The sequence below is a fragment of the Vidua macroura genome, chromosome 5 (assembly GCF_024509145.1).
Source record: "Vidua macroura isolate BioBank_ID:100142 chromosome 5, ASM2450914v1, whole genome shotgun sequence".
NCBI lineage: Eukaryota > Metazoa > Chordata > Aves > Passeriformes > Viduidae > Vidua > Vidua macroura.
Window position 1 is genome coordinate 73412904 of NC_071575.1, and position 11902 is coordinate 73424805.

Below are 11902 nucleotides of genomic sequence, written 5' to 3' on the forward strand. Positions count from 1 at the left end.
ACCTGGGGACAAGGGACCCCCGGGACACGGGGGCACCTGGGGACAAGGGACTGCGGGCCCTGGGATCTCCCCGGCCAGCGGTGACACGGGGACACGGCCCCGTGACTCAGTGGCAGTTGATGACTCGCTGGTGGCTTTGCCATCCCCCCGGCCTGGTGTGACCCTGACACTTCCAGCCGAGGTGGGGACACGGGGGACACGGGGGCTGGCTGGGACACCCAGTAAAGGGGAAAAGGGACGGGGAGACAAGGAGAGAGGAACAAGGGGGACAAAGGGGACAGGGATGGGGGCTCGTGGCCACACGGGGCCACCGTGACTCACCCGGGACCCACGGAGGTGGGGGGGGGGACGGGGGACCCACGGGACCCGAAACTCACGGGACCCCCCCCAATCCCCCCCGGGGGTCTGCACCACCCCTCCCTGGGGCACCCCTGACCCCCGTCCCAGGGGAGATGTTTTGGGGTCCCCGAGGTGGGGGATGGCACTGAGAGGCCAAATTTTCCTCAAAAAAACCATTTTTATTAAAATCCAGGAAGACACAGAGCCATGGGGGGGAGCACCCCCAAATCCTGGGGGGAACCAGGGGCTGGGCCCCCCCCGGACCACATGGGGGCAGCACCCCAAAACCCCCGTGAGGTTCGAGACCCGCGGCACCCCCAGGGGGTTTTTGGGGTGCCAGGGGGGTTTTGGGGCGCTGGGGGAGCCTCAGCTCTCGAACCACTTGCCCCCCCGGGCCGTGGGGGAGTTGCTCCCCAAAATCTTCCTCTTGTACCTCTCCACCAGCTCCTGGAACCGCGCCTCGGCCCCCCCCGGGGCCCCCCCCGGCGCCGCCGCTGGGTCTGGGGGATACAGGGGTGAGGGGGACCCCAAAGCCCCGGTGCCCCCGAGCTGGGGGCAGCTCTGGGGGGGCAGTGGAGCAGCGGGGGGTGCCCAATTCCCGGGGGGAGAACCCCAAATGCCTACCTGGGGGGGGGGCACCCGGAGCTTCTCCCGCCGCCGAGAGGCCTTGGGGGCTTTGGGGGGCTTGGGGGGCGGCTGAGCCTTCCCCTTGTCCCGTTTCCTGGGGGAAAAAGGGGAATTGGGAGAAGGGGGAAATGGGGGGGGGACCCCGGGGTGCCCCGAGGGGCAGAGACCCCCAGGGAGGGCAAAGGAAATGGGGAGGGAAAGGATAAAGGTTTGCGGGAAAAGAGGGGAGAAAAGAGAGGGAAAAGGGAAGGAATGGGGTGGGAAAGGGGGAAAAAGGAAGGGAAAGGAGAAAGAAAAGGGAAAGAGAGAAAAGGGGGGGGGCAAAGGGGAAGGAAAAGGGGAGAAATGGGGGAAGGGGAGGTAGGAAAAGGGGTGGGTGGGGGAAGGAGAGGAAAAGGGAAGGGCGGAAAAGGGGACAAATGGGGGGAAAAATAGGGGGAAAAGGAAAGGGAAATGGCGACAAAACTGAGGGTGGGAGGGGAGGAAAGGGGGATAAGGGCGGGGGCACAGGCCCCCCTCACCTGATTTTGGGGCCGCGGTGGGAGGGCAGTGCCAGCACCTTGGTGCGGGGGGCGCCGGGGGCCCCCCTGTGCCCCGGGCCCTGCGTGCGGAACCCGGCCCAGGGGGTCCCGGGGGGCGTCCCCGGGGGGGGCCGGGGGGCGGCCTGGGGGGCGGCCTGGGGTCCCCCCGAGCCCGCGGGGGGGTCTGGCTGCCCCTGGGGGGGATCCGGGGCTCCCTGGGGAGGCTTTGGGGCTCCCGCGGCCGCCTTGGCCTTGGCCTTGAGCTGTGGGGAAAGGGGGGTCAGCAGTGGGGCCAGGACAGGGGTCAGGGATGGGGCCAGGACAGGGGTCAGGGATGGGGTCAGCACTGGGGTCAGGGTTGGGGTCAGCAGTGGGGTCAGCAGTGGGGTCAGCACTGGGGCCAGGTCAGGGGTCAGGGATGGGGACAGTGATGGGGTCAGGGATGAGGCCAGGACAGGGGTCAGGGATGGGGTCAGCAGTGGGGTCAGGGCAGGGGTCAGCAATGGAGTCAGCAATGGGGTCAGCAATGGGGTCAGCACTGGGGCCAGGACAGGGGTCAGGGATGGGGTCAGGGATGGGGACAGTGATGGGGTCAGGGATGAGGCCAGGACAGGGGTCAGGGATGGGGTCAGCAGTGGGGTCAGGGCAGGGGTCAGCAATGGAGTCAGCAATGGGGTCAGCAATGGGGTCAGCAATGGGGTCAGCACTGGGGCCAGGACAGGGGTCAGGGATGGGGTCAGGGATGGGGTCAGCGATGGGGTCAGCGATGGGGTCAGGAATGGGGTCAGCAATGGGGCCAGGGATGGGGTCAGCACTGGGGTCAGCTATGGGGTCAGCAGTGGGGTCAGCAGTGGGGACCCGGGGGCTCAGGGCTCAAGGCTCAGGCTCAGGGCTCAGGGCTGCCCTACCAGGCCACGCTGGATCCGCTGCTCCCGCAGCCGCAGCTTCCGCCGGTCCTCCAGCGCAAACTCCACGATCGGGCGCTGGGGGGGCACGGTGGGCACCCCAGAACGCCCCAAAAACCGGGGGGAGCACCCCCAAATACCCCAAACACCACGGGGCACCCGGAACGCCCCAAAAACCGGGGGGAAACACCCCCCAAATACCCCAAACACCACGGGGCACCCCGGAACGCCCCAAAAACCGGGGGGAAACACCCCCCAAATACCCCAAACACCACGGGGCACCCCGGAACGCCCCAAAAACCAGGGGGGAGCACACCCAAATACCCCAAACACCAAGGGGGGAACACCCCCCAAATACCCCAAACACCACGGGGCACCCCAAAATGCCCCAAAAAAAACAGGGGGAGCCCCCCAAAACCGAGAGGACATTTCTAAAGCTCCCAAAACACCGTGCGGGGCACCCCAACACCCCAGGGGACACCCTGAACCCCCCCGAGCACTGGGGATGTCCTCACAACCCAGGGGGAGATCCCAAAACCCCAGAAACCTCCCTGTGAAACACTGCGGGGGGGTAACCCAGAACACCCCAAAAAAACGGGGGGCACCCCAAAACACCCGGGGGAACCCCAGAGTACGCCGGAGAACCCCCAGAACCCACGGGGCACCCCAAAATCCCCCGGGGGATCCCAGGAAATCCCAGGGGGACCCCCGGAATGCTGGGGGCAGCTCTGGGGTGTGGAAACGGGGTTCCCTGGATTTGGGGTGCCCCCACTGACCTTCTGGGCCCCGAAGAGGTCGGGGTTGTTGTTGAGGCGCCGCAGGGCCCCCAGGGCCTCCTCGTGCTCCCCAAACTCCACGAAGGCGAACCCCAAAGATTGGCCCTGGCCCCGCAGCTCCCGCATCACCCGGCACTGGGGGAGGAAGGGATGGGGTCACCCCAAAAACACCCCCTGGGTCACCCCAAAACCCACCCAGGGCATCCCAAAAACATCCCTGGGTCACCCCGAACTCTCCTGGAGTCACCCCAAACCTTCCCCTCCCCCTGCACCCCCCAGAACTGGCACGTGGGGATGGGGTCCCCCAAACCCCCCCGACCCCCCCGGAGAACCCCAACATCCCCCAGGGGACTCAGCAGGGACCCCCCCCACGCCTCCCCCTGCACCCCAAACCCCTCCTGGGGGGGACCCCAAGTGCCCTGCAGCCCCAAATCAGCCCCAAGTGGCCTCCAGGAGCCAGAGGAGAAAACACAGAGCCCAGGGGGACACGGGGGGACATGGGGGGACATGGGGGGACAGAGGGGACATGGGGGGACACAGAGGATCACAAGGGGACATGGGGGGACATGGGGACACACAGAGGGACATGGGGGGACATGGGGACAAGGAGGGACACAGAGGGACACAGAGGACATGGAGGGGCACAGGGGGACACAGAAGGACACGGGGACACGGTGGGACACGGGGACACATGGGGACATGGGGGGACACAGAGGGACACAGGGGGACACGGGGGGACATGGGGGGGACACGGGGGGACATGGGGGGACACGGGGACAAGGAGGGACATGGGAGACACAGAGGGACACGGGGGGACATGGAGGGACGCAGAGGGACACGGGGGGACATGGGGACATGGAGGGACACAGAGGGACACAGGGACACGGGGGGACACAGAGGGACACATGGGGACACACGGGGACACACGGGGACATGGAGGGACACAGGGACACAGAGGACATAGAGGGGCACAAGGGGACATGGAAGGACACGGGGGGACACGGGGACATGGAGGGACGCAGAGGGACACAAGAGGACATGGAGGGGGACACGGAAGGACAAGGGGACACTGGGGGACACAGAGGGGACACGGGGGGACACAGGGGGACACAGGGGCACACAGAGGGACACGGGGGGACATGGGGGGACACGGGGGGACACAGGGGCACACAGGGGGACACGGGGGCACACAGAGGGACACGGGGGGACACGGGGGGACACGGGGGCACACAGAGGGACACGGGGGGACACGGGGGGACACGGGGGCACACAGAGGGACACAGGGGGACACGGGGGGACACGGGGGCACACAGAGGGACACACGGGGACCCCAGCGCCCCCACCTCCTTGATGAGGGGGGCCCTGTGGCCGGGGCCCCGCAGGAGGCGGCGCAGCAGGGCGCGCAGCCGCGGCGTGTCCAGCGCCTTGGGCAGGTTGTGCAGGCACAGCCGCGTCCGCGACACGCCGACGTTGGGGTCCTGCAGCCGCCGCCGCTTCAGCTCCTCGAACTGGGGGGGCACCAGGCTCAGCGGGGCCGGGCCGGGCTGGGGGGCGCCCCCAAAGCCCCCCCGGAGCCCCGCGGGGCCCCCACTCACCCGCGCTCGCTTGGCCATGTCCGAGTCGCTGACGCCCTCGGCAGCGCGGGAGCCCGGGCGGATGGCTGGGGTGGGAATTGGGGGGTCAGGGGATTTGGGGGGCTCAGAGGAAATGAGGGAGCCAGGGCAGATGGCTGGGGTGGGAATTGGGGGGTCAGGGCATTTGGGGGGGCTTTGGGGGGGCTCAGGGGAAATGGGGGAGCCCGGGCGGATGGCTGGGGTGGGAATTGGGGGGTCAGGGGATTTGGGGGGGCTTTGGGGGGGCTCAGGGGAAATGGGGGAGCCCGGGCGGATGGCTGGGGTGGGAATTGGGGGGTCAGGGGATTTGGGGGGGATTTGGGGGGCTCAGGGGAATGGGGGAGCCCGGGGGGATGGCTGGGGTGGGAATTGGGGGGTCAGGGGATTTGGGGGGGATTTGGGGGGCTCAGGGGAATGGGGGAGCCCGGGGGGATGGCTGGGGTGGGAATTGGGGGTGTCAGGAGATTTGGGGGGGGCTTTGGGGGGCTCAGAGGAAATGGGGAGCCTGGGCAGATGGCTGGGGTGGGAATTGGGGTGCCAGGGGATTTGGGGGGCTCAGAGGAATGGGGGAGCCCGGGGGGATAGCTGGGAATGGGGAAATGGGATAATTTTGGGAATTTGGGGGGTCAGGGGATAATGGGAGAGCCCGGGCAGATGTTTGGGGGTGTGGGGAGATCACAGAAATTCAGTGGGGAAAAGGAGGGGGGGTCGGGGGGGTTTGGAAGGGTTTGAGAAGCGCTGGGGGGCAGAGGGAATGAGGGGTTGGGGGATGTGGGGACCACGGGAAAACAGGGGCCGGGGGTCCTCAGCAGAATGGGGAGGTTTGGGGGGTCACGGAGGGAGAACGGGGGGTCAGGGAGGGCCGGGGGCGTGGGGGGCACTGACTCACCCCCCTCCCGGGCCAGGTACAGGTTCCTGGTGCCGCTTCGGGGCCGGGCCGCCCCCGAGCCCCCCTGGAGCCCCCGGGCCTGGTCCCGGCTCAGGGCGGGGTCCACGCGCAGCAGCCGCCCCCCCGACACGGAGCCCCCCGCCCTGGGGACACCGGGGTCAGGGAGGGACCCCCAGACACCCCCAAACCCACAGCATCCCCCAAATCCTCCCACACCCCCTCAAAACCCCCCAAACTCTCATCCCAACAAAACCCCAAACTGCCCCCAAAACCCTCCCCCCCAAACTCCCCTCAGCCCCTCCCCAGCCCCCTCATGATCCCCCAAACCCTGCCCCAAAACCCCCCAAACCCCCCCAGGAGCTGTCCCCCAGCCACCCCCAGAGCCCTGACACCCCCTGGTGTCCCCATCCCGGGGGTCTCTGTCACTCCGGGGGTCCCTGCTGCCCCCCAGGGTCCCCCCTCACCTCGGACCCCTCCTGAGCAGCCTCGATGCATTTCTGGGCCCCCTCGCGGGTCTCAAACTGGGCAAAGGCAGAGCCTGGGGGGGTGGGGGGGTCAGGGGGACACGGGGGGAGCCCCCAGGGGAGGGGGAGCCAACCCCAAATGTGGAACACCCCCAGTTTGAGGACCACCCCAAAAATGAGATAATCCCCCCGCCCCTGGCAAACATTCCCCAGGGACACCCTTCCCAAAAATGGGAGACCCTCCCCCAAATGTGGAACAGACCCCCAAATGTGGGACACCCCCCCCCCAAAACAAACTACCCCAAAATCTGAGACCCCCTCCAGCTCCCAGCACCCCCCAAAGGACTCTCTGGGGTACCCCCTCCCAGAGACCCCCCCAGGACTCCCCGAGGTGTCCCCCATGCTCCGGGGTGCAGCCCCCCTTCTCCCTGCCCCCTTTCTGGGGGTCTGGGTGTGGGGGAGCAGCACCTGGCACCCCCCTGTCCCACCCTTGGGGGTCCCCCAGCCCCGCCCCACCTTTGGGGGTCCCGGTGTGGGGGTGCAGCACCAGCCGGACGTAGCAGAGCCCCCCGAACTGGCCCAGGCTCTCCTCCAGCTCCTCCTCCTCGGTGTCGAACGAGAGGTTCCTGTGGGGGCCGGGGGCTCAGGGGGGTCCGGGGCGCCCCAAGGACGGGGTCCCCCGGCCCCCGGCCCCCCACTCACCGGATGAACACGGTCCTGCCCTCGCCCACGTCCGACGGCCGCGGCCGGCGCTTGCGGGGGGGCTCCTCTGCAACGGGGGGGTTAGGGCACCTGGGAGCCCCCCGGGGCACCCCCGGACCCCCAGAAGTGCCCCTGTCAGACCCCTCAGACTGCCCTAAGCCCCTCCCTGGAACCTCCCCAGACCCCTTCACCTCTCCCACAGGCCCCCCAAAAACCCTCAGGAACCCCCAGCCCATCCCAAACCCCCCCAGGAGCCCCCCCAGCCCTCTCCAAACCTCCCCAGCACACCCCAAACCCCCCCAGGAGCCCCCCAGCCCACCCCAAACCCCCCCAGAAGCCCCCCAGCCCCACAAAAGCCCCCCCAGATTCTGCCAAAGCCCCTCCAGACCCCACAGAACCCCCCTTCCCAGAAGCCCCCAGCCCCAGCCATGCCAGTACCCAACAAACCTTCCTCGTCCTCTTCATCTTCCTCACCCTCTTCTTTTTCCTCATCTTCCTCTTGCTCTTCATCTTCTTCCTCTTCATCTTCTTCCTCTTCTTCTTCCTCAGTTTCCTCCACCTCCTTTTTTTTTCCCGTGCCCCAGCCCAGCCCTGACCCCTGGTCCCCTTTTTGGGGTCTGCCGGGGCGGCTGCGCAGCTTCTTCCTCCTCTTCTTCCTCTTCTTCTTCCTCCTCTTCTTCCTCCTCTTCCTCCTCCTCTTCATCTTCTTCTTCCTGCTCCTCTGCATTTTCTTTATCCCCTTCCTCCTCCTCTTCCTCTCCTTGCTCTTCCTCTTTTCCCTTGTTTTCCTGCCCTTTCTTCTCTTTCTCTGTAACAGCAAGGGGTGGGGGTCACAGTCACCCCTCACCCCCCCAAATCCCCAGGGTGAGCCCAGCCCCTCATATGGGGGGGGGGATTTGGGGTTTCACGGGGGGGTTGGGGAGTCTCAGGCAGTTTGGGGGGTTTGGGGGATTTGGGGCAGTTTTGGAGTCTCACCGGGGGTTTGGGGGCAGTTTTGGGGGCTCACAGGGGTTTGGGGGATTTGGGGGCTCATGGCGGTTTGGGGGATTTGGGGCAGTTTTGGGGGCTCACCAGGCGTTTTTGGGGCTCCCTGTGTCCCCTGGTACTTGTCCTTGGCCACGGCCCAGTCCACGGCCAGGGGCCGCCCTGGGGGGCACGGGGGGGGGGGGGGGGTCAGAGCCCCAAATTCCTGAGGGGCCCCCGTGCCCCACAGATCCCCCCTCCGTGTGCCCCTTCCCCAGAGACCCCCCAGCACCCCCAGTGCCCCCCAGCTCCCACCCCTCACCCCCCATTTCCCCCAGACCGCCCCAAACCTCTGATCTCCTCTGTGTCGAGACCCCCAGTACCCCCAACCTCCCTGGGACCCCTGCTGAACCCCAGGACCCCCCCAGACCTCTGAGCTGGACCCCCCAAGGACCCCCAAACCTCTGAGCTGAACCCCAGGACCCCCCAGGATCCCCAGGACCCCCCAACCTCTGAGCTGAACCCCAGGACCCCCCAGGACCCCCAGACCTCTGAGCTGGACCCCCCCCAGGACCCCCCAAACCTCTGAGCTGGACCCCAGGACCCCCAGCCCCCCCCAAGGACCCCCAGACCTCTGAGCTGAACCTCAGGACCCCCAGCCCCCCCCAGGACCCCCAGACCTCTGAGCTGGGCCCCGTTGAGCCCCCCCAGCGCTGCAGCCGCCTCCCGCAGGTTCCGGAGCTGGACGAAGGCGAAGCCCCTCGGGGTCCCGTCTGCAAGAGCCCCCCCAGAGCCCCCCAGAGTGAGCCCCCGGCCTGGGGGGGCGGTGGGAGCACCCCGGGGGGCTCAGGGGGGCTCTGGGGGCTCACCAGGCTTCCGGGGCACGTTCAGCTCCAGCACGGGGCCAAAGGGGGCGAAGAGACCCCGGAGCTCCTCCTCAGAGCACTGCGGGGACAGGGGGGGCAGGGGGGGCAGGGGGGTCACTGTGGGGTCAGGGGGGTTGGTGGGACCAGGGGGCGGGTCACTGCAGGGTCAGGAGATCATGGGGGGGTCAGGGGTGTCACTGTGGGGTCAGGGGGGTTTGTGGGGTCACTGTGGGGTCAGGGGGGTTTGTGGGGTCAGGGGGGGTCACTGTGGGGTCAGGGGAATTTGTGGGGTCACCGTGGCCTCAGGGAGGTTTGTGGGGTCACTGTGGGGTCAGGGGGGTTTGTGGGGTCGGGGGGGTCACCGTGGGGTCAGGGGGGTTTGTGGGGTTGGGGGGGGTCACTGCGGGGTCAGGGGGGGGGCTGGGAAGCCCTGGGGAAGGGGGAGCATTGGGGGTCTCTGGAGGGGGCTGGACATGAGGGGCACCCGGGGTTTGGGGGTCCTGGGGCCTTCAGGGGCTGCAGAGGAGATGCCTTGGGGTCACTGAGGGGGGGGGGGGTCTAGGGGGAATTGGGGGGGGGTGTCCTGGGGATGGGGGGAGTGCCGGGAGGATCCCTGTGGGGGTCCCTGGAGGGATGGGGGGCTCCAGGGGTCCCGGGGGGTTGGGGGCCCTCGGGGGATGCCCGGGGGTCCCGGAGGCGCCCCCCCACCTGGAAGCTGAGGTTGCGCAGGATCAGCCGCGCCTTGCGGGAGGGGCCCCGCGGCTTCTTGTCCCGGGGGGCCCGCGGGGGGGGCTCCCCCTGCTCGGCCCGCGGCCCCCCGGGCCTGCCCCTGTCCCTGGGCCGGGCCGGGGTGACCGCCAGGCGCCGCCCGCCCAGCTCGGGGGGCTCCCGCAGCGCCCGCGCCGCGTCCTCGGCCAGGGAGAACGTCACGTAGCCGAAGCCGCGGCATTTCGGGGAGCCTGGGGGGGCGGGGGGGGGCCGTCAGGGGCCGGGCTCCTCCGGCACGGCCCCGCCGGGACCCCCAAAACCGGCCCTGCCCCGGGACCCCCACTCTGGAGGCAGCTGAGTGCCCCCATCCTGCTCCCCGAATCCCTGCTCCCGAAAATCCTGCTCCCCCAGATTCCTGCCCCCCCAGAGTCCTGCTCCCCAAATTCCTGCCCCCCAGACTCTTGCTCCCCAAATTCCTGCTCCTGAAAATCCTGCTCCCCCAAATTCCTGCTCCCCCAAATTCCTGCTCCCGAAAATCCTGCTCCCCCAAATTCCTGCTCCCCAAATTCCTGCTCCCGAAAATCCTGCTCCCCCAAATTCCTGCTCCCCCAAATTCCTGCTCCCGAAAGTCCTGCTCCCCCAAATTCCTGCTCCCCAAATTCCTGCCCCCCCAAATTCCTGCTCCCCAAATTCCTGCCCCCCCAAATTCCTGCTCCCCAAATTCCTGCCCCCCCAAATTCCTGCCCCCCGAGCCCCCCAGTCCCTCCGCCCCCGCCCAGCCCGCCCCGGTGTCCCCCCCAGCCCCAAATCCCAGTCCCAGCCCCCCAGCTCCGGCCCCAATCCCAAATGTCACCTCCCCGTCCAAGACCCTGCTCCCCTTCCCCCCGGACCCCCCCCACATCGCAACCCCAGCCCCCCCCAGTCCCCTCAGCCCCCAAACTCCGACCTCGGACGCCCCCAGACCCCAGCCCCAAATCCCTCCGTGCCCCCAGGCCCCCCCCGCCCCCGGCTCAGGCCCCTCTGCTCCCGCCCTCGGCCCCCCAAGTCCCACTCCCAGCCCTCCCAAGCCCCCCAGGACCCAGTCGCAGCCCCCAGCCCCCATTTCCAGCCCCTGCAGCCCCCCCAGACCCCCGCTCCCAGCCCCAACCCCCGCTCCCATGGCGCTTCCGACACCGCCAAACCCCGCTCCCCGCTCCCCCCCGGCCCCTCCCCCGGCGCGGACCCTTCTCGGTGACCACGAAGCAGCGGCGGACCGGCCCCAGGTGCCCGAAGAGCCGCTCCAGGAGCGCGGCGGTGGCTCCGGCGGGGAGGCCCCGCACCAGCACCGTGCGCGGCTCGGGCGCCGCCATCTTGGCTCGCGGGGCATGCCGGGAGCGGGGCGGAGCGGCGCCCGGGGCCGGGCGGGGTGAGCGCGCCCCCTGGCGGCGCGGAGGACCGAGGGGCGGGGGCGCCCCGGGGGTTCGGGGGGACAGAGGGGTCGGGGGGACACGGGCGGACACAGGGACCCACAGCAGAGCCCAGAGGGTTCGTGGGGGCTCGGGGGGTCCCACCCCGCGGGAACGGGGTCGAGAGGCCCTCGGGGTACCGTTACAGGGACCGGGGTGCGTTCGGGGGTCCCGCATTGGAGCTGGGACGGGGGGGGGGGGGGTCAGAGGGTCTCGGGGGGTCCCGCCCCAGGTCGGGGGGGTGCTCGGGGGTCCGCCCGGGGGTGTCACACACATCCTTCGCACGTGGCACTTTATTGGGTACACGTTGGAGGGGAACTGGGGGGGGGCATGGGGGATTTTGTGGGGCCCCAGGTCGTCACCAACATTTGGAGGTCTCGGGGACTTGGGGGGGCACTTTATTACCCGTATTGGGGGGGGTCACAGGGACCTGAGGGGCGTCTGGGGGGTCCCCAGACTGGCACCAGCACTTGGAAGGCTCAAAGACTGGGGGGGGGGGCGCTTCTTACCCGTATTTTTGGGGGTCTCAGGTAATTGGGGGGGTCCCCAGGTGGGCACCAGCACTTCGGGGTCTCGAGGACTTGGGGGACAGCTGGGGAGGTCCCCAGAGTGGCACCAGCCATTGGAGGGCTCCGGGCTTTGGGTGGGGCACTTTGTTACTCGTATTTGGGGGTCTCAAGGACTTGGGGGGCGCCTTGGGGGTCCCCAAGTCCTTATCAGCACCTGGGGGGGCTCAGGCGGGGCGGGCAGTTTCTCACCCCTCTTCGGGGGGACTTGGGAACTTCGGGGGGGGTCCCCAGATTGTCACCAGCACTTGGAGGGGTCTCAGGGACATGGGGGGGGCAGTTTGTTACCCGTATTTGGGGGTCGCGGGGACCTGGGGGGGGCACCTTGGGGGTCCCCAGGTTGTCATCAACACTTGGGGGTCTCGAGGACATGGGGGGGGGATGTCCCCGGATTGTCACCCGTATTGGGGGGGTCTCAGGGACCTGGGGTGTCCCCGGATTGTCACCAGCACTTGGGGGGGAGGTCTGAGGAATTTGGGGGTCCCGACGTTGTCACCCTCATTTGGGGGTCTCCGGGG

The 11902-nt window shown here is 68.7% G+C and overlaps 1 protein-coding gene across 1 annotated transcript; it reads right to left on the bottom strand.

Moving 5' to 3' along the window:
• Positions 1-608: 608 nt before the first annotated feature.
• RBM28 (RNA binding motif protein 28) lies at positions 609-10722 on the bottom strand. The gene is given in 20 exon segments (XM_053977066.1): positions 609-813; positions 816-839; positions 964-1060; positions 1488-1750; positions 2396-2470; positions 3169-3303; positions 4512-4676; positions 4764-4828; positions 5671-5794; positions 5796-5813; positions 6135-6208; positions 6651-6760; positions 6837-6903; positions 7284-7377; positions 7379-7644; positions 7908-7982; positions 8480-8572; positions 8669-8744; positions 9374-9624; positions 10596-10722. Coding segments are annotated over 20 exon segments (2307 nt in total). The 3' UTR covers positions 609-705.
• Positions 10723-11902: the final 1180 nt, after the last annotated feature.